Source organism: Aricia agestis, chromosome 4 (assembly GCF_905147365.1).
Source record: "Aricia agestis chromosome 4, ilAriAges1.1, whole genome shotgun sequence".
Lineage (NCBI taxonomy): Eukaryota > Metazoa > Arthropoda > Insecta > Lepidoptera > Lycaenidae > Aricia > Aricia agestis.
This window is the reverse complement of record NC_056409.1, coordinates 22,247,035-22,268,540: the sequence shown is the minus strand read 5'-3', so window position 1 is coordinate 22,268,540 and position 21,506 is coordinate 22,247,035. Positions and strand designations below refer to the sequence as shown.

The window sequence follows — 21,506 nt, the reverse complement described above, 5'->3', positions numbered from 1 at the left end:
ACTTTCAATAAAGGAGGAGGATATATTTTATTTTTATATATATTTTGTTCGGAAAAATTCTCTCTTTTTTATTATCTTTGTCATCACATTTTGCTGATGCGAGCGAAGCCGCGGGCAAAAGCTCGTTATAAATAAAATTGGAGTGTCTGTTTGTAATATTGAAAGAACCGTTTTTTACTATATGCATATGAATGTATATAACTAGGGTACATACACCAAAACAACATTTTTTACAATTCTTGTCTGTATGTCTGTCTGGCTGTTTGTTCCGGCTAATCTCTGAAATGGATGGAGCCATTTTGCCGGGACTTTTTTGGTAGATAGCTGATGTAGTAAGGTGTAACTTAGGGTACTTTTTAACCGACTTCCAAAAAGGAGGAGGTTATATTTTACTTTTTTCATATTTATTAGCGGACTATCCATCTTTGTTATTATACTATGTTGACAGGGACGAAGTCGCGGGCAACAGCTAGTTTCATAATAATATTGTATTATTTTCAAATTATATTCAGATAGGTTGTTTTTGTCTTTACGTTATTTAGTGGAATTCTGGTGGTTTGAGAGGCGATTTAGGTTTTAGCGGTTTCTGGTGGTATACGCTGCTGAATTTGGTGGGTTAGTAAAAAGTTGGCAACACTGCTACTCATTTGTCAATTATTGTCATTTTTGTTATGTCAAAATAATACAATTTTATCGAAAGGAGGCGTTTCAATAATTTTTTGTTAAATTGCTTAATTCTACTAAAACCTATATAAAATGGTAACTAGCGGTGTTTCATAATCGATCTACATTTGCCTTCCCTTTCCTTGTTACAAGTTCTTGCTGCCTTTTTTTTCAGATTCGCTTCATTCTCATTCAGAATAGAGCTGGGAAAACAAGACTAGCAAAATGGTATATGAATTTCGATGATGACGAGAAACAAAAGCTTATTGAAGAAGTCCACGCAGTAGTTACGGTCCGAGACGCAAAACACACCAATTTTGTTGAGGTAAGTACCACACGGGTCTTCATAATTCGATGTTTCCACTCCCTCCAGTTTTCCCAGTAAAGGTACGCGCACAGTTTGTCGGCGCGTGCCGTGGCTTGCCGGGGCGGATCGGGGCTCAGCGCAGCGCAAAATGCGCTATAGCACACTATTGCCGGGCCGGGCCGCATCGCATTGACGGATTTTGAGTACTTTGGATAGCTCCAGTGTGAACTGTGACCACTCTTAAATCACTCGTGACTCGATATATCAAAAACATTGCTATATTCTACTAAAATCTACTAGACCGTGTTTTAGCTTCTACCGAAAATCTACCTTTATTTAATCAATGTAGTCTATGTGGTTGAAACTAAAATAAAACTAAAATGTTTATATGGACTGTCTTCATTATGCATTTTAAATTTTTATATTATTAGTTATACAGTGTGTAACAAAAATAAGTGATAATACTTTAGGGTGTGTATGTGTTCCTTGTAGAGAGGTCACTGTGAAGGTAGCAGCGCTGAAAGACCCAATTTTTTTTTCACTTTTGTATGGGCAAGAGCCACAGCGCCACGAGTTTCCCCATACAAAAGTGAAAAAAATTTTGGTCTTTCAGCGCTGCTACTTTCACATTGTACTCTCTACAAGGAACACGTACATACCCTAAAGTATTATTTATTTATTTATTTATTGTTAATGATCTAGCAGCATTTAGCTGATAATGACTATATCACACAGTGTTGTAATTCACACACTTATTATTAATTTCTTTTGCAGGACTTATTTGTCATCAACCATTTGTCAAGTCCATTTTTTAAGCTGTTAACAGTTGGTGCAGATACAATATCATCGGATAACATATTCCAAGTCTGCACAACTGTATTGCTTAGGAAGTTGTGAGCTACTAGCGAGTTCACTGGTGTACGTTCTAGTCTGAGATGATGACCTCGAGTTGACCTGGATTTCACATCTTTCCTAGTGTAAATATCTTCAAGCTCTGGCACGCTGCACATTTTTTTTTTTTTAATGAAATAAGGGGGCAAACGAGCAAACGGGTCACCTGATGGAAAGCAACTTCCGTCGCCCATGGACACTTGCAGCATCAGAAGAGCTGCAAGTGCGTTGCCGACCTTTTAAGAGGGAATAGGGTAATAGGGGAGGGTAGGGAAGGGAAGGGAAGGGAATAGTTGAGGGTAGAGAAGGGAATAGGGTAGGGGTTAGGGGATTGGGCCTCCGGTAAACTCACTCACTCGGCGAAACACAGCGCAAGCGCTGTTTCACGCCGGTTTTCTGTGAGAACGTGGTATTTATCCGGTCGAGCCGGCCCATTCGTGCCGAAGCATGGCTTTCCCACGTATAACACAGTGTTTTAGAAATCCCCAAAATCGGACATGACTAAGTTAATGCAATAAGTCGATGGCGTCTTATATTTTAAATGCAAGAGTAGAACTCCCGTGTGCGCATTTTACTACGTTTTTGAGAAAATCAATTTTTAAATTAGTCATTTTTTGACTCCCTGAAAACGAAATTATTTTATTTCAATTAATTACGAGGGTTTGTAAACTTGCTACCCAGTTGATTAGATTGATCATTAAGAGACACAAATTTTGTACTTTATTTCATTCCTACAATTCAAGTAGTTCCTGAGATTTTAATGTTTTTAAATATTTAGACTTTATTTTTTTCTGCTTTCCTATATGATTTCCGCACTTTCTGTCAAAACTGAAAAATACTTTGGTATAGTCTTTACACTACAATATGTTTATTTTTTGTGAATCGCATCTCATACCAGAGATTTACGAATTTCTAATTTATTTTCGCGCCTTAAAAATTTTAAGAGCAAAGTTTCATCAATTTTTTTTTATAATCAGCCAAATAATAAAACATTTACAATTTAAATAATCAGTCAATTATTTTTCAGTCACATAATAAATCAGTCAAATACACTTGCGTGCAAAAAAATCGACCCACCCCGCGCATTTCTGTTCAAGTCGCTATATCTTAAAAAGTTATAGTTATTTATTATTTCTTTTTATTAATAATGCGAGTTAATATGATAAGGAATGTGTACGTTTACTCTTCATTTTCTAAAACCAACATGCTTGACTACAAACGACACAAATCACTAAGCACCCCCATCACTCAGTTTTTTAATCGTTAATAACCGTTCATTATGTTCTGTATGAAAAATCGGTCAAATCTTATTGTTTTTGTTTTGTCTCGATTTTTATTGATTCATTGTTCATTTAACTTAATTTTAAACGTAATTTTATTGTGGCAAAATGGATATTACTCCGAATAAAGCCTCTCAAGCAGAGGCTTTACTAAGAACTGAATTTAGACAACGAGTTGCGGCTAGAAGTCTTAATTTAAGTCGAACTTCGGTTACAAGAAAATAAAGAAGTATTCTAGAGACTCTAAAATTTACCATGCGACCATGTTCAGGAAGACATTGGGCTACATTTGAACGTGATGACCGTTTTAAGGTGTCAACGTCCTTGCGGAATCGACATCTCATTTCAGTTCAAGTGCAACGACGGCCAAGAGAAGTCCGATGAGTTACAGTAATTGAGTAGACTGTACGACGAAGACTTGCAGGCAGCTATTTGACTTCACAAAAACTCGCTAACGGTACAAAATTAGCCCCAGCACACCGTCAAGTGCAGCTTAGTTTCGCACGTTCTCATGTTGATTTTTCATTGAAACAATGGCGGGTCGTGCTCTTTTCTGATGAAAGCTAAATCAGTCTTTATGGTAACGATGGTCGCAGAAAAGCATACCGTAGATAAGGAGAATGATTTGCGCAGGCGTGCATTGACGAAAGGCTTCCATTTGGTAGGTGTTCGGGGACTGTATGGGGCGAGATTTCTTTTGATGCAAAACCAATCTTGAGTTCCGGGCCGCGCCTTGGCACTTTGAGTACCTATCGCTACATTCAGGGCGTACTGGGACAACATGCGGTGCCATGCGCTGGTTTTGTTGATGAAGGTTTCATATTGATGTAGAACAATGCTCGACCGCACGTTGCTGCGAAAGTTCGTCAATATCTCTCCGACGTCGAAATTTCGGGTTTGGACTGGCCAGCAAGGAGTCCTAACCTTAATCCTATTGAGCACCCATGGGAAGAACTCAAAAGGAGGGTCAGGGCCCGGACTCTTGCCGCAGATACCCTTCAGGACCTCCGGGTGGCTGTACAAGAAGATCGGCATGATATCGCTCAGGAGTTCATCATAACTTTGATAAGGTCAAGGAAAACCCGGATGGAAACCTGAATTAGGGTAATGCTTGGCACTACGAACTATTGAAATCAATTTGTTAGTGTTTTTTACGAGAAAGATGTCATTAATCGCCTACTGAAATGTTGTGCCAAACTGACCGGTTTTTGTTTTAAGGCTGTAGAATTAGTAAACAATTTACAGTTACAATAACTATAGCATTAATTAAATCCTTGTTGTACTACCTTTAAAACGATACCAACATTTATTTAATACTTATTATATCTCTTGAGTTATTACCGTTTGAATCATAAGGAGAGAGGTGGGTCGATTTTTTTGCACGCAAGTTTAATAAAATATTTTATTCTTCATCACCTTGGTCGTCAAAAATGCTGTCCAAATGTTAACACATGATATTTTTTTAACACTTCGATGAAACTTTGCTCTTAAAATTTTTAAGGCGCGAATAAAAAAGAGACGCGGTTCACAAAAAATAAAAATATTGTAGTGTAAAGACTATACCAAAGTATTTTTCAGTTTTGACAGAAGGTGCGGAAATCATATAAGAAAGCAGAAAAAAAATAAAGTCTAAATATTTAAAACAATTAAAATCTCAGGAACTACTTGAATTGTAGGAATGAAATAAAGTACAAAATTTGTGTCTCTTAAATCTTAATGATCAATCTAATCAACTGGGTAGCAAGTTTACAAACCCTCGTAATTAATTTAAATAAAATAATTTCGTTTTCAGGGAGTCAAAATATGACTAGATAATTTAAAAATTGATTTTCTCAAAAACGAAGTAAAATGCGCACACGGGAGTTCTACTCTTGCATTTAAAATATAAGACGCCATCGACTTATTGCATTAACTCAGTCATGTCCGATTTTGGGGATTTCTAAAACACTGTGCGCTGTAACAATGTATTAGTATTTTGTATGTCTCTATGAGGTCTCCACGAAGACGCCTGTCTTCTAGCGTCGTGAGGCGCAATGCCTTTAATCTATCTTCATAGCTCATATGTCGAAGTGCTTTCGGTATTTTTGTTGCCTTTCTATGTACACTTTCTAAAAGATCAATATCTTTATGAAAGTATGGACTCCGGAATACATATTCCAGTAGTGGCACAGAATAGATAATAGTACGAGTAGTAGTGGTCTTATGTATGTTTTGTATATTTTCAAAAAAAGGTCAATTGTTACAACTGGAAAGGTCCTCTTAACCAAGTAAACAAACGAGTTGGCTTTCTTGACAATGTTGGCAATATGTTAATCCCATTTTAAGTTGCGTGTTATCTGAACTCCCAGATCTGCTTGTGAGTTAGTAGAGGTCAAAGGACAACCGTCAATGGTGTACTGTAATTTTGGGTTGTTGTTTCCCAAGTGCAAAACACAACACTTTGTTAAGTTCAAACTTAATAACCAGTTTTTGGTCCAAGTAAGTATCGGATCAAGGTCACCTGTATTTGATTAGAGCTTACTAGAGGGTTAGCAAATAATTTGCCATCATCAGCAAAGAAGGCTGAGTGAGATCTTATCATAGAGCCATTCCGGTACAGACGGCCCTCAACGAGAATTTTTAAAATGAACATTACTTAATTACATTTTTTAATTGGAATATACGTAAGAAGATGTGTATTTACTAAAAAAACAATTTTATTTTTGTTACACCCTGTATAATATCGATCTTCTATTAAAATTTACAAAAAATGTTGTATTACTAAATCGTCATTCATTTGATCTCAAATCTACCAAAAATTGAAAATCTATGTGAAGTGTGCTCACACTGTTGCCGGGGCGCAGCGGGTTTGTCGGGCCTTGCCGGGCCTTGTCATGTCGCATTGACGGAAATCCGCTGCGCCCCGACACAGTGTGCGATACGCGCATCCGCTTCCATACAAATTGTATGGAGGCGGATTTTTGCGATGAGCCCCGGCACGCTGAGCCCCGACACGCTGAGCCCCGGCACGGCCCGTCTCGGCGGCCTCAGTGAGCTCACTCCTTTAAAGTTTGTTTCATAAATGCTTTTCAGTTCCGCAACTTCAAGATAGTGTACAGGAGATACGCCGGGCTTTACTTCTGCATATGTGTGGATGTGAACGACAACAACTTGTGCTACTTGGAGGCCATTCACAACTTCGTGGAAGTGCTCAACGAATATTTCCACAACGTCTGCGAGCTCGATCTCGTCTTTAACTTTTATAAGGTAATGTAGACAGTAGAACCTAAATGAATTTTTGCATACCAACTAAATGACATCCCATCTGACACACCATTCACCAACAAATACTTCAGTATTGGTGTAAAGAATTATGTGTGTGTTTTGAATATGTTTCATCATATTATCAATTGGATTTTCAGGTTTACACAGTGGTGGATGAAATGTTCTTAGCGGGAGAAATCCGGGAGACATCACAAACTAAGGTACTGAAGCAGCTTCTCATGCTCAACTCACTAGAATAGTCTTAAGGAATGCAATCTCATTATATGATGGTGTTTGTATGTATGTTGTCCTGATAGGAACTTGTAGTAATTTATATACACACTCTGTTAGCAATTAGCATAGATGATGCATAATGAATAAATGAAGCAAACTCTACTACATAAATTGTTCAAATTTAGTTATACAGTATACAGTACTTCAGTTTGATTGTGAAAATGAATACATATTATAGTATAGAAGCCTCTAGTGAACACTAGATAGTGCACATTAATATTGAGAATATGACTCAGGATTTACTGTATATGGTTATATGGTTTGAAAATGAACATGCGTATGTTATTAATTAAAATATACTCCTAACATTTAAAAATACTTAGTTTTCAATTAAGTTAAAAGTTGAATATAAATAAACTATTTTTTATTCAAATGTAGAATGTGTGATGATTGTAAAATTATAAATACTAGCTATTTGACCGAGCTTTGCTCGGTATTCGATGAAAATAACATTTTCTAAAAATGATTCCTAGCTAGATCGATTTATCGCCCCTGAAACTCCCTATATACTAAATTTCATGAACATCGTTGGAGCCGATTCCGAGATTCCAATTATATATATATACAAGAATTGCTCGTTTAAAGATATAAGATTTTGTAAAATAAAGATACATGTCATAGGAATCATAATTATTGTTTCTAGTTCATTCCATATTGTTTAAAATATTTTGAGTAATTAGAAAAGGCTTATAATTAACTGATCACCAGAAATAGTAACATTTCACAGACAAAAATAGTAAATGATTACCAAAATACAGACCACCATTTTAAGATCTTTCTTTTTTTGGTGTTAAGTATCTTTTTTGGTAAGCAAGTTTAGGATATCAGTGCATTTTTTGGTGGTCATTATATATTTTGTTCCCATTAGAAAAGTATATTCAAATTTAAGATTATTTATACTATAGTAAGATTTTATGTACTTTTATTTACTTTTGGAGTTAGTGCAAGTAAGTGAGAACTCTGGATTATGTACTGTCGTAAACTTCATCAACTAGTTGCACAAACATCCCAACAACAGTGTTTACAAAAGTGTATTATTAAACGTAATTTAAAAAAGTATATTGTTGATATCAGATAATAAATTATACAAATCTAAGCAGCACCTTTTTTTCCTTACGGCGGCCATCGAAAGTATGGTGCGGCCAGGTGCGCGTGGTCTATGGCGGTTTCATACTAAGGTATCTGTCTCGATGGCCGCAGCGGCCTGGGCTTAGGGCGTTCGCTGCGTTGAGCGTGTACCCGCGTCGTGCGCCCGCCTGCGTCGTCGCGGGCGGCCGCGACGGTCACCCGTCTCTCGTAGCGGCAGTATAATTTCGATCGCGCGAGTGTACAGTCGACACCTATGGATTTTTATAGATATATTACCTAGCCAACAGACGACGACGCCGACGCGCGACGTGTACAAAGGCGTCAGCCAATCAGCCCATTTGTCACGTCTATATTGTTGACCCGTCGCCCGCGGGGGAGCACCGCTGCACGCGCCGCGTGCGAAGGCTGAACCGCCTCACGCAGCGCTGCTCTGGGATAGGGTTGCTGAGGATTCCTCTTCCGCTTCCTCATAATGAGGAAGTTCCGCAATATTTTGGGTTCCTCAACCGTTACCGCATCCTCATAAATAAAAATAAAAAATTCCTCTTCCGCTATCGCTTCCTCAAAATTTAAGAGGAATTTATGAGGAATTTCACTGCCCATGCGCGACGCGTATCCAATCATGGCAACGCACACGCCAGAGCCAGAGAATTGTATCATTCACTCATCTTTTTTTTTGTGTGCGTGTGTTGTGTATGTTACTTAACTCCTCCTTAATTGCTGGACCGATTTTGATGATTCTTTATTGTGTGTGTTTTGAGAATGGTTTAGCTTCATAGTTTTGTCTGCCATGGGCACTGAAAATGCCCTTTTAATTCATTTTTGTGTAATGTATGTACCTAGTTATGTACAGACAGGACAAAGACTTTTGGGTTGGGTCCGCTAGTATTTAATTGAAACCAACATACGACGTAAAATAGGATCAATGAAATATGATAATGTAATATGCAGATATGATCAAATGATCATATATATTGGATCCTATATATGATCATAGAAATGATCCAATATAAATGATAATGTAATACGGGGGGTATTACATTATCATTTATATTGGATCATTTCTATGATCGCGCAAGTGTTAGCGTTAGGGCCAACGCTAACACTTGCGCGGGCGCACGCTCGGGTGTGTAAAAATGATAAATAGTATGGGCAGCGTCGTCGCACGCGCTTCGCTGCCCATACTATTTTTCATTTAAATTAATTTCATTCAAGCGGGCTGCCAAACTTTACCGTGTTTTCTAATAAGTATTACGATCCCGGAAGGCGATTGACTTAAATGAAATTAAGATTTATATTTAAACATTATATACTTATCTGATATTTGCTAAACAGACAACACGATTCAGTAATTTAATTCGATAGTAGGTATTTTTCGAAATTATGAATCTTTCTGGGCTTTTCAACAAATATCTGTTACACATATTGAGTTACTATCAATAAATAACTTGCACTACTACAATCACACACTTTATAAAATAACGGCAAAAGGAAATATTAGTATTGCATTTCATTTTTAAGTAATCATCAAAAACAGTTTTGGGACTTACGACCTTTACTTTCGTGCTATAATGCGGGAACCGATGTTACGCGATATTATTCACTATTAACTGCAGCGTAAAGCACATTGCCCGGGAGCACGATTCATGGAATCATTATATCACGATTGGAGGATAGCGGGGTGTGTAGGCGGGGCTAGCGTTGTTTTTTTTTTTTGGCAGCAGGCTCTTAATTTGGGCCCAAGTGATGGAAGCAATAAATTAAAGAGGGAAAGTCAAAATCAACTTAGTTTATTTACGGCCGTTCCCAATATTTGATCTATCTCTGGTTTTGCCCTACTAGACATAGGAATAGCTCACAATTGACATACAATTTTATGTCTAATGTGAGCTATTCCTATCTCTAGTAAGGCAAAACCAGAGATAGATCAAATATTGGGAACGGCCGTTAGACTATGTAACGTGCAGTATATGCAGTTATGCACATACGCAATAATTATGTTGTGTGTGTGCATCATTGACATTTACGTGTCAGGTGCCCCTTTAGTCTTTAGTTACTTAGTCTATAATAAGATTCCGTAAGGGCTTGTCGCCCTGCCGGCACCTATACTTACCTGTATTAGTGAACACTTAATCTTAACGCAATAAATGAAGTCCGATAATACTTTTCATTTTATTAATCTCTCCCAGGGCGCTCCCCTTACAACTAGATTCGTATCTACAGTCAATGCACAAGTTTCTTAAGGATCAGGTCGCCGCCATCTTGATGCCGACTTCCGCCAGCCGGAACTCGAGCTCCCTCACGAGATAGGGCGTGCGCTCGTGGGCGGGGGCGCGCGCCCACTCGCCGCCGTTGATCCCTATGGGGGCGTAGCCCTGGCGCTCCAGCACGTCCAGCACGAGACGGAACGCGCCCCGCATCCTGCTGCTGTTCACGGAGTAGCAGCCCTGGTTGAAGTTCATTATGCACACCCTGAAAGTACCATCCGCTCGTGAGATAAATATTAACACTACAGAAAATAGTAAACAAAACTTTTAGGCCGCGTACAATTTTATGATTACTCGCCAAAATGGGATAAGGGGAGTGGTCAGTTGTAATAGGTTTGTTTGGTTGGGCGAGGAGATGGCGCGATGCAGATGCACACACGTGCACGGGGATACTCTACTAATAGTGCAGGTCGTCGGCCTCACCGTCGACCACAGTCCACAATCAGACAGTGACACACCCTTGTATGCCACTAGCATACCGTTTGCATGCTTCAGTGCTCCCTTCGGAGCTGCTGTTGTGTCGATATGTCTCACCACTCTCACCCTAATGTTCTGGTTGGAATCGTAAGCTACTTACACAGTTGCATCTTTGGGGATATTCAATTGCTCGATAGGAACTTTGTCGGTTCTCCGGCCCGACGGAAACTGCAGGAAGGAGCCTTTGTGAACACACACTATCATATCTGCAAAAAAACAATAGAAATCAATTATAGTAGGGAAGCCTAGAGTGCTATTCGTGTAGTTACTCGAGCATCATGGAGACCTAGTAGGTTTTTTTTATTTTCAGATTAGGTAAGACTAATAAAAAATAAAAAGAGCGTTTTTTATTTTAGCGATGGGTTCAGAAACTGCAGACATTTTAAAGTTATATATTCAGAAAATTGCTTATTTAGGTAAATTATAACAAGATTTAAGACAACAAGGACTAAATGAATTAGTTGAGTGCAACATAAAATATCTGCATAACAGGAAAATATGAAGTTTTTTCTATATTAAAAATGTCTCTGCAGGCCTTAATTTTTATTTAATACCTTACCTTTAAATCCTCAGTACTTTATATGGAAGCTTCTTTGCGATATGCTAAACATCCCCTATCTATCTGACAGAGTCGATAATATTTCCATTCTTCAAAATAACTTTTTTTAAACCCACTACATGAGAAATCTGATTTCTATACCATTATAAACTGATGACACATGTCGGAAGTCTATACAAGCTTTAATGTGACACGCTCGAGCAGGTTACGAAATCCAGTTTTGGGCTCCCCATACTATTAACAGTACATAATAAATAATAATATTACACAGCAAACACATAACATTATTTTTAGGTGGGTTGCTATTGATATGGTTCATATAATTTTGTATGTGGCTAGAGTATGTGTTGTATGTAAGACGTAACTGTAAATAAATTTCCAGCCAGCCAGGAATTAACATATTTTAGAAATGACTGCACAGTACATACTAGCGAGTATTCCATTGCTGAGCATCACGTTGGTGATGACGCAGTCGGGGTGGGGAAGGCCGCGCGCCAGGCTCTCGGCCAGGGCCTCGGTGACAGCATGCGTGGGATAGAGCTCCCTGGCCCGCGCGACGGTCTCCGCCGGCAGCGCGTACTTTCTGTCGTGGAAGGTGTTCACGGCCTCGTACAGCGTCAGGAGCTGAAGGTAGTCCAGAACGTTGTCCTCCCTCGACAGGTACCGCTCGAGGAACTCCTCCGAGAACACCGTCCGAAGCGCGCGGTCCACGTAGCAGTTCAGCGATGCCAGCTCCAGGCATATCTTGGTCCAGGGCAGCGTGGGCGTGGTGGCGTCGAGCACGGGGTTCGCCATCATCTGCGTCTTCAGCGGCTTCCACAGCTCGGAGCCGGGGATGTAGTTGTTGTTGGACAGGTAGTTGATGAAGGCGAAGAGGAGGTTCGGCCTCGCCCGCGTCAGCGTGCCCGGCTCGCCCGCCGCCGCCGCGCACAGGTGGGCGGCCAGGCCCAGGTGGGCGTGCGCCTGCAAACATATTATGGTATGGTGACAACCGATCAATTTTACCAGCGAGTCTAAATAGGGATGTTTCACAGTAATTACTCGTATAATATCATTTTCGAACACTTACGATCCTAGACAGAATCCTGGCAACGAGAAGGCTCCGATCGAAGTCCAACTTCCTCTGAACCACGAAGTCGGCCGCCGCGTCGAAGAACTCCTCCTGGTAATATTCCGGATGCTTGTCCAGTATCCTCAGCTTGAACTTGGCGAGAGTGCGGAGGACGTCCTCGTAGGCGAGGTCGTCGACGTGTCGCACCATGATCTCGCAACACATGTCGAGCAGCCGTTTCCTGGTGGGGTAGACCACGGCAGTGCAGTTGATCTGGCACAGCGCCCACGCGATGGACTTAGCCATGGGCGCGGAGATCGCCTGGTCGTGCAGCAGGAGGCCGGTGACGATGTTGTTGATGCTGCGGTCCGGCAGGCGGTGCCGGCAGGCGAACACCAGCATCTCCCTCAGCAGGGGCAGGTCCTGGGGGTCCAGCTCCAGCGGCAGCTGAATCTGGAACGCGAGCGGCAGCGCCAGCTGGAGCGCGTCGACGAGGTGGCTCCTGCCATTGAGCTGGGTCAGCAGGAAGTCCAGAAACATGATCTGCTGGGCGGTCAGCTGGTTGATGTTACATCTCACCATCTGCAGGAGGGTCTGCACGATGAGCGCGTCCGCCGGCACGCCAAGGAAGGACAGAACTTTAATGGATTCGATGGTGTCCCCCGTCTCCAGCTCCCTGGCCCTTTTGTTTAAATTTTGGCAGAGTACACCAAACGCTGGATCCTTCACTATAACATCAGGTGTGACTTGGTTTCTGCAACATGTTTTAGTGAAAATACTAGTGAGTCATCCATTAATTATTTTAAGTTTTTAAAATAGAGAATATAAAAATTACATCAAGATTCTGTTATTTTCTACATCTATGATGCTTGATGTAAAATTTTGTTACCTTTTCTCTGGTAAAAACCAAACCTAGGAAATAAGAACATAATATTATGAATACACAGTACTTTATTGACCGTTTGTAGCAGATGGCACATTCTAGTGCCATCACTTTTTTTGCGTGTGGAGTTAGGCACGGATGTGTATCATTTTAAAATCAATGATAACTCCTTCAATTAAGCTTTAAGAAAGTTTTTGCCCAGAATCAAATTATCTTCATTTTTTACTAGTATATTAATCTCGTACCCTTTGTTTCTGGATATTGTCAGATTTTTTGTAGAATAGGGCCCACCAACCTTTTTGAAAGTTGAGTTTATTTTGCAATGAAGTTGCGTTTGCGAATTCTGTTCTTCGTCATCGTCGCATTGAGTTTCAATTTCTGTCTCGGGAATGTACTTTCTTTTTTGCCGTAATTTTTTAAAATAAAAAAAAGACACTATTAGTAATAATTTTGCTTTTTTGTAAATATCTATTTAAAACTTGCCATTTAGACGACCTCTGTGGCTCAGTTGGTGGGCTGTTGGTAGCTCAAGCCTGGAGTCGCGGGTTCAAATCCCGCCGACGGAACAAAAAGTTTTCAAAGTTCCTGGGTCATGGGTGTGTATTAAATATGTGTATAATATAATAAAAATCTTAAATATATGTATAAAAGTATTAAATAAATTAAATAAAGGTACTTAGCATGGGACCAGACTGACGTGGTGTGAAGTGTCCATAGATAACATAATATTATATAACATTTCATTCGCATAGTTATAGGTATAATAGTTGAAATTTTTATGAGGAAAACCAAAATAAGATTTTTAGATCTAATTTAATACCTCTTAGTCAAGAAAACCATTAGAAAATGCAAAATAAGTTAAAGAGATTTAGCATAACTGTATTTAAAAAGTTATTTACTGTCCATTTCCAGAAAAACTACTTATTTTGCCACTTCTAATAACCTAAAACAGTGTGCCGGACTGTTCACATCATATTTTGAATGTAAACTAAAAGTATTGAAGCTTTTAACATGTAAAAATTTACAAAATACTGTTTTCTATTCTGCATGGCTGAAGACACAGATGCATGTCATCTTATCATATGGCGCTGGGCACTGAACAGTGTCACATTATTTTTGTTCAACGCCACAGTCAGAAGTTAGCAAAATTAGATATCGCAACAAATCGGTTAAATACTAGTGCCATGCAAATTGTAGTGTAATAAAATACTCACTTATTAGCTTTATGTATTTGGAACAGACAGGAGAGTGCATGCACCAGGTGGCGATGAGTCATAAGAGGCAGGTGTGTCTGGACTGCAGCTAGCACATCACCAACTTTTGTTGCCGTCTTTAGATTTGCTATAATTGGATCTGGTTGCTTTGCTGTGTCTGGCACTGTTAATATTTTTTTATTAAATACTCAAAAATGTATATTTCTAAAATAAGAATAGGTAAAATAACAGTTTCTTCTTACCATTAGAAGACAGCCGAGCCAAACCCAGAGACTTGGCACTTCTGAGTGAATTTTGCAAAAATTTTACCAATTGTATAGACATGGTGAATGTACTTTTGACGAAACTTTTTATATGAGAATGTTAGCATAGCTGAAGAATCAAGTGGAGTTACTGTTGCAGTTCATGGATAACATAGAAGGATACCATAATATATAGTAGTTAAATAAACGCTGTTAGATTATTATTCATTTATGAGAATTTTGAATTATCTCAAAATAATTTATGTTACATTAATTTTATTTTATTATGTAATTTTATAAATAAACTGTTTGGAAATTAAATTTCACTTATTGCGTATTATTAGCTATATCGTCACCAGGCAATATTTAAATAATAGGCTTCAAATTTTATTTATTATTTATAATATTTATAAAATACAAAAAAAAATCAGACTTTCCCATGATTTCTTATATTCTTCTTTTACTTCTTCTACTTTTTGTCTTTGACAACATGTTTTTTTTCTTGTGCTTCTTATCCAGCCAAAGACCTATATGTCAGCCCATAGATAAAGTATTATAGTTTAGAATTTATATTTTAAAATGCCCGACAGTAAATATATATTTAAAAGTCTATCTTAGCCCGTAATCGCGTGGCCATTTTGTGCTTATTTTCATCATAAAGTTAATATGTACCTACCTAGCGGAATAGAGAAACAAAGGCCTGAGCAAGAGAGATGTCACTATCAGTAAGACAGCGTGGTAAAAAGAGACGTGTGATACATGACAGCAGCACTCTTTTTTTGACGTCCAGTCGGCACGTGCCGCACGCAGACAATTTAATCTCATAGAAATCACGTTCAATCATGCTTGTATATACGTACACATATTTTTCCACACAGATGAAACCAATTTCGGTTACATTCTCTATGAGGGATTTTCATTTATATTTTTTAATTTTATTTTTAACAATCTTAACTAGTGGCGTAAGGATAAACACTTCCGTAAAACGGGTAAAATAGGAATGCCGGGGTAAATAGGCATAAAACTCGGATTTTCTAAAACGTTCTGTTCTTGCTTTACAGTCCTAAAGATTAAAAGGTTTTTTTTTAATTTTTGAACGAACCTGTATTTTTTTCTTCTGGCTACACTGAGAATTCAAGTCTACCAATCAGGTTGCAATAAAAAAAACCTTTCAAAGATACGTCATGATCAGTATATATCATGTATATAGTCTATGGTCTTGTATATGGCAAAGTACAACGCCAGTGTCAGTGCCAAAAACAAACAAAAAAAAAAAGTCTATGGTCATGATGGACATGCGGCTTTTGTGCAATTTAACTTTGTGTTTTTTTAAGGTTTTTATAGAGTTACACTGCGAAAAAGTGTTGAAATTGACGTGAATTGGATTATAATATTGTAATACGCCCTAAAGAAACGTGAAGGTAAGAAAATTATTGCGTAATTTCATTGAAAATCTTAGTTTTTCTAGAACACTAATTTTTAGATATTTTTGCCATAATTGGAACGCGAATTGGAACAATAAGGGGGATAGTTGGTAAGACTAAGGGGTTAGTGGAATGTTCAAATAGGGTTGTCAAACATTTTAATTGTGCATTTATTTAGTTGCAATAATACTTTCTATTCTATTTGTAATTTTTAAAACACAATTTACTAACATCGAAGTTGGCAATAAAAACTTATTTTATTATTTTAGCGACACTTCATTATTTTCATTTTATTTTTTTCAGAATGCCACGTAACTACGTACCTAAACCGGATGCTAAAACCTATAAGAAATACGACGAACTCTAAAGCAAGCCTTAGATGAGATAAAGTCAACAAAGAACAGCTTAAATTAAATAATACTAATAATAATATTATTAATAAATATTATTATTAGTATTATATATTAATAATAAATAATATTACTAATAATAATAATAAATAATACTTATAAACGGTCCTAAATGCTTACCTACCTTCTCATAGTTTTCTAAGCTAAATGCAAATATTTGCTACTAAGTTCCTGAAATAAAAATTTGATCTCACAAAGGATAGCTTAAATTTATGACAGAAAACTTTATTTAACTAAATACCTAATTAAAACATAAAAATAAGTACTTACTTAGGTAACCTACTTGAGTTTTTTTTCACTTGGTGCCTACTTTTGAAAGTGGCAGCCCTGGCCATAATTTCTATTTCCCTCGGTCTCGAACCTATTATCCCCGTCAGGGGTAAATTGGAATTCAACAAGGTTTTATTTGATTTTCTCAAAATATAACGATAATTTGGTAATCTAACACTAACTTACTTCTAAAACCGCTTACCATACATTCGCAAGTATATCTTGAATCACACTGATCGTAATGTCGGCTGTACACTCTCGCCGAGACACAGCGAGGCGGCCCGAGTGCGAGAGTGTAAATGGGTGCGCTCGCCTCGTCTCGCCTGTCTCGGACCCTCTCGGTCCGGTGTCGGTATTTTGCGCCCGAGACAAAGGGTCTCGCGAGGAAAGCGAGCGCATTACTGTACACTCTCGCATTTTTTCACTACTAGTCGCGCCGCTAGACAGTGCAGAACAGGAAAATAACAATAATAAACGTCATTATCAGTCATTATCTGTGAGAAATAAAATTAAATATGATTATAGATCTTTGGATTACAATGATATCTTTCGATGCATAGAGAAAAATAATGGTCCATCTTCTCTGAGTTCATAACTGCAATTGAACTAAGCGAGAATGTACATGATCGCACTCGGGCAAGGGGCTCTCGCACGAGACTCTCGCCCGAGAGCTCTCGGCGAGAGTGTACAGCCGACATAACAGAAGAAGGTTTAATTTTTAATTGAAGGGGAAGATTGGACCAATTTACCCCGATTTACGGTTCTAGATTTTCTATTGGTTCCTCAGTCCTCACCGATCTGAAATTATCTGCAGGTTGGCATAACTGACTACATAGGGGTTGTGTTTCCAAAAAATATCAATGTACTGTCACGTTTGACATAAATCAAAATATCTTAACCTAAGCGATCATTGGCCTAAGCGATTAGGCCAGTAGGTATACTGGTAATAGTTTAGGAACACGCTGACATAATAAAAACTTGTCAAACTGAAAACTGACAACTGTAAGCCCGGTCCCCGGCCGCACATTGTCCGAAATTTCTGATACGAAACATTTGAACGTCGGCCGGACCGCCACACCGCACACCAGAAACTTATGATATACTGATGCCGCACACTATCCGAAATTTCCTTCCGGCGGCTCAGTACAAAATGTAAGAGAGAGCGCGATCCCTCAGAAACATTTGAACTGCCATCCGATCGATGTCATCTGACACATAATGTCAGACGCCCGCCGGTACGCAATTAAAAATATCTGACATCCGATAGACGGCATCGGACATCTCATGCGGACCGGACGTCAGACACAAAATATATGAGCAAAGTGCGTTCCGGACCGGGTCAGATGCCTGCCGGACCGGCAGGCATCTGACATTATGTGTCAGATGACGTCGATCGGATGAGTACTCTGGTGTTTCGTCCCAAGGTTTTTAGGCCCAGTGGGCCCAATGACCAGATATGAATTTTTAGCATTTTATCATCTGGCAATTGGTCCCACTTTCATGATTCCTTGTTTTCTGGCAAGAAATTTTGAAGGGTTGGCACAAATATAATCAGTTATAACCATAATATTGTTTTGTAAATTTAAAAAATATCTAACATATTATTATAGGTCACGTATTGTATATATGAGTTTTCATTTTACTAATTATTGCAACACCGCATTAACAGCTGGAAATATTTAATATTCAAAATAATAATAATTAATTACATAAATAATAACTTATTTCATATTTATTTAAGTCAGATATAATAATTGTTAGTTAAGAGACTATGCCGATTAAGCCCAGCCGCACATTGTCCGAAATTTCTGATCCGAAACATATCTAACACTAAAAAATATCTAACACCTTAAAACTTATATTATTATTATTATTAATACTTACCTAAACATACTGCGTCGAATCAAGTTTTTCAATCAATCAATCATTTATTTGCTTTAAAAGTGGTACATTAGATGTTAACGTTCATTGCTCAGGTCTTACACTCTTAACTATAAAGATAGCATGCAAATATTTAAAGAAGTCATAAAATCTAGCAACTTTGAAATATTGATCACTAATACATTAAACTAATAATACAAGGCCAGGCTATTAGAGCAGGTATTTTAAAAAATACCTGCTCTAATAGGTACTGCGTGAAATTTTAATGGTTGTTTTCCTACAGTAAAATGATTCTATCTTAGTTGTACGATAGACTTGGGAAGTTTTTTTGTATTCAAATCATAAACAAAATTCGGCCGGGCTATAGCCACTCGCGCCTATCGGCATAAAGTTGCTATAGCACCTACGTGATACAAAATATTTTTCATTTTCAAATTCAAATGTCTTTATTCCCAGAATGTTGTTGATATAAAGGTTTTATTAAATACTTATAGTTTTAACATTCTGCCACAACAATGGCGCGTAATTGAATTAAACTTACTTATAAAAAATTAATTACACGAGGGAGAGCCATGCTTCCTCACGAATGGGCCGGCTCGACCGGATAAATACCACGTTCTCACAGAAAACCGGCGTGAAACAGCGCTTGCGCTGTGTTTCGCCAGTAAGTGAGTTTACCGGAGGCCATATCCCCTATCCTATTCCCTTTCCTACCCTCCCCTATTCCCTTCCCTTCCCTACCCTCCCCTGTTACCCTATTCCCTCTTAAAAGGCCGGCAACGCACATGCAGCTCTTCTGATGCTGCGAGTGTCCATGGGCGACGGAAGTTGCTTTCCATCAGGTGACCCGTTTGCTCGTTTGCCCCCTTATTTCATAAAAAATAATTAATTAGTCGTTCTCTTACAAAAAAAATTATATACCTATAATTTGCCAATTAAAGAAATATATAAGTTTTATTTAAAAATAATAATTATAAATAAATTTTAAACTGAAATAACTATACAATAATAATATAATTAGATTATTTAGAAAATTAGTACTTTTGTTATTATTTATATCATAAGAAATTTTAATATATACATGTCCATTGTATTATTTTTCTTTAAATATCATATTATATTCATTCAGTGAGTAATAACTGCTTTCATACAAAGCAATTATTTTGCTTTTTATTCAAATCTACAACTTTTTTGCTACCCCTCGGACATAAACCCAAAAGTCATAAAAAATAATTACTTGGGACCAATCGCCAGAAGAAAAAAATGTTAAAAATTCATATCTGGTGACTGGACACTGGGCCCAAAAACCTTGGTTCGGACGAAACACCAGAGTACTCGATCGGATTGCAGTTCATATGTTTCTGATCAGAAATTTCGGACAATTTGCGGCCGGCCTAATTAAGAGGATTCCACACCGCCATTTTTTCCATACAAACGTTGTCCCCTGTACGTTCAAAAACCTACAAAAATGGCCAGATTTTCCGCTGTGTTCAAACGTCCAGAAAACAGATTTGGCTAGATTATACAAAAAAAAGCAAAACATAGGAACACAGCTCAAGCTTTTTTTTAATCTTTAATGAAAAAAGTACTTAAATCGGTTAAGTTTTGGAGAAGGAATCAGGGGACAACGAATCGTTGATTTTCTGGATTTTCTGCAGTTGTCTCTATCGCGTTTTGCGGTATAGGCTTAAGGTAAGGGAGACAGCTATAGATATTACACGTACTTTTTTTTCATTTCTCTAGCCCCTGGTGTATCCTCTTAAGCCAGACATGGGCTTCAAAGTTTGAGCAAACTTTGCACAAATAGGAAAATGCCAGCAATTAACTTTGCACAAATAGGCAAATGTCAGTGCCACACTTGACGAATTTGCGTATTTGATCACATGTCTGGCACCGGCTTTTGAGTTTTGGCGGCCACGTTACTTTGAAACTTCTTCTACTTTTTATTGTTGGTGTGGTTTTTATTATTTTTTCCCAGATTGTATTATTTGGGTTTTCGATGTTCATTATTGGTAAAATATTGGCCATTAAATATCCGTTATCGTGCAAAAGTGCAGGTAAGATATTGTCAAAACCAAAATTTATAATTCCTGTGACATTCGGTGTGAATATCGATAAATAGGGCTATTTCTTCCGTGAGTAAAATCCGTGACTAAAACATCGTTATAATAACTTCATTAGCCTATTCATTAGAATATCATCGTGTCTTTTTCAAATTGAAATGTATCAAGTTTTACATTCTTTTGCCCACTTTTGTAGAAATTATTGATGGTATTGCCTAGTATTACCATGGTATTACCCATGAAGGTATAATACTATTGGAGGGAGCCTTATATTTTGACAGTTGATAATGTTACTTTTTCTTACTAACGATGCAGTAAGTTGAGTGAAAGAGAAAGCTCATATTGGTGTATAAACGTCAAAAGCCTGTAATGTTATGACTTATGTCCGACCGAGTAGAACTTATCAATGGGCATTGTCCAAAAAAAATCACATGTACTTTTTATTTTTTTTTTTCGTTAAAAAAGGGTATTTTAAGAATATAAATTAAATAATTTTGAAATTCATTGGCTAGTTTTTTCTCAATAATTTTTTAAAGTTTCGCTCTGACGTCAACATCGGCCGCCAATTGACCTCTGCATATGTTTTAAATTTCCTTTCAATCTTATTTATAATGACTGGTTCGTCAAAGGCAAGTTCTCATTATGTGAAAGCTGATACGAGAAGCTTACCAAAAGTTTGAAACGTAATGTTGGTCGAATTTATTGCTAATTTAACGCCATTGAAGGTCAAACAAAGGTTAAACGTATTTGTTCAAAAATATATGTAACTAATGGGTATTTTTTAACTGACTTCCAAAAATCGAGGACTTTATATACTCGGCTGTGGATATATTTTTTTTATTTTTTTTTATTTTTTTTATTTTTGTATTTTCGTTTTTATACAGAAAAACGATCACTGACCTTATTCCTCGAAATGTTTTTATAATGAGCAAAATTCCCATTTCCAATGGACAATCCCCATTAACAAAGGAGTCGGTCTGCATATTTCATGTTTTAAA

General features: G+C 37.8%; 2 protein-coding genes across 3 annotated transcripts; one reads left to right on the top strand and one right to left on the bottom strand.

Annotated features, from left to right (window-relative positions):
- The first annotated feature begins 691 nt into the window (after positions 1 to 691).
- LOC121726011 (AP-2 complex subunit sigma) lies at positions 692 to 6,878 on the top strand. The gene is made up of 4 exons (XM_042113227.1): positions 692 to 759; positions 839 to 988; positions 6,214 to 6,387; positions 6,543 to 6,878. Exons 1-4 carry the CDS (start codon positions 757 to 759, stop codon positions 6,642 to 6,644), a joined length of 429 nt encoding a protein of 142 aa, XP_041969161.1. The 5' UTR covers positions 692 to 756; the 3' UTR covers positions 6,645 to 6,878.
- Positions 6,879 to 9,540: 2,662 nt separating this feature from the next.
- LOC121726347 lies at positions 9,541 to 14,722 on the bottom strand. 2 transcript variants are annotated; one of them, XM_042113668.1, is made up of 7 exons: positions 14,461 to 14,722; positions 14,219 to 14,381; positions 12,140 to 12,875; positions 11,499 to 12,033; positions 10,612 to 10,717; positions 9,971 to 10,239; positions 9,541 to 9,564 (listed from the first exon to the last, which is right to left on the bottom strand). In XM_042113668.1, the coding sequence occupies exons 1-6, from the start codon at positions 14,540 to 14,542 to the stop codon at positions 10,014 to 10,016; spliced, it is 1,848 nt and encodes a 615-aa protein (XP_041969602.1). In that variant the 5' UTR covers positions 14,543 to 14,722; the 3' UTR covers positions 9,541 to 9,564; positions 9,971 to 10,013. The 2 variants fall into 2 exon arrangements, with proteins under 2 accessions (XP_041969602.1, XP_041969601.1); XM_042113667.1 differs by lacking the exon at positions 9,541 to 9,564 and having other exon boundaries at positions 9,918 to 10,239.
- Positions 14,723 to 21,506: the final 6,784 nt, after the last annotated feature.

Excerpts from the sequence above, each read along its gene's own strand:
- LOC121726011 (XM_042113227.1), top strand. Across the intron at positions 989-6,213 it reads AACACACCAATTTTGTTGAG|TTCCGCAACTTCAAGATAGT; the intron begins GTAAGTACCACA and ends AATGCTTTTCAG. Across the intron at positions 6,388-6,542 it reads TCGTCTTTAACTTTTATAAG|GTTTACACAGTGGTGGATGA; the intron begins GTAATGTAGACA and ends TTGGATTTTCAG.
- LOC121726347 (XM_042113668.1), bottom strand. The coding sequence starts at position 14,542 with ATGTCTATACAATTGGTAAAATTTTTGCAAAATTCACTCAGAAGTGCC. Across the intron at positions 12,876-14,218 it reads CAAATACATAAAGCTAATAA|AAACCAAGTCACACCTGATG; the intron begins GTGAGTATTTTA and ends AACATGTTGCAG. Across the intron at positions 12,034-12,139 it reads CCAGGATTCTGTCTAGGATC|GCGCACGCCCACCTGGGCCT; the intron begins GTAAGTGTTCGA and ends ATATGTTTGCAG.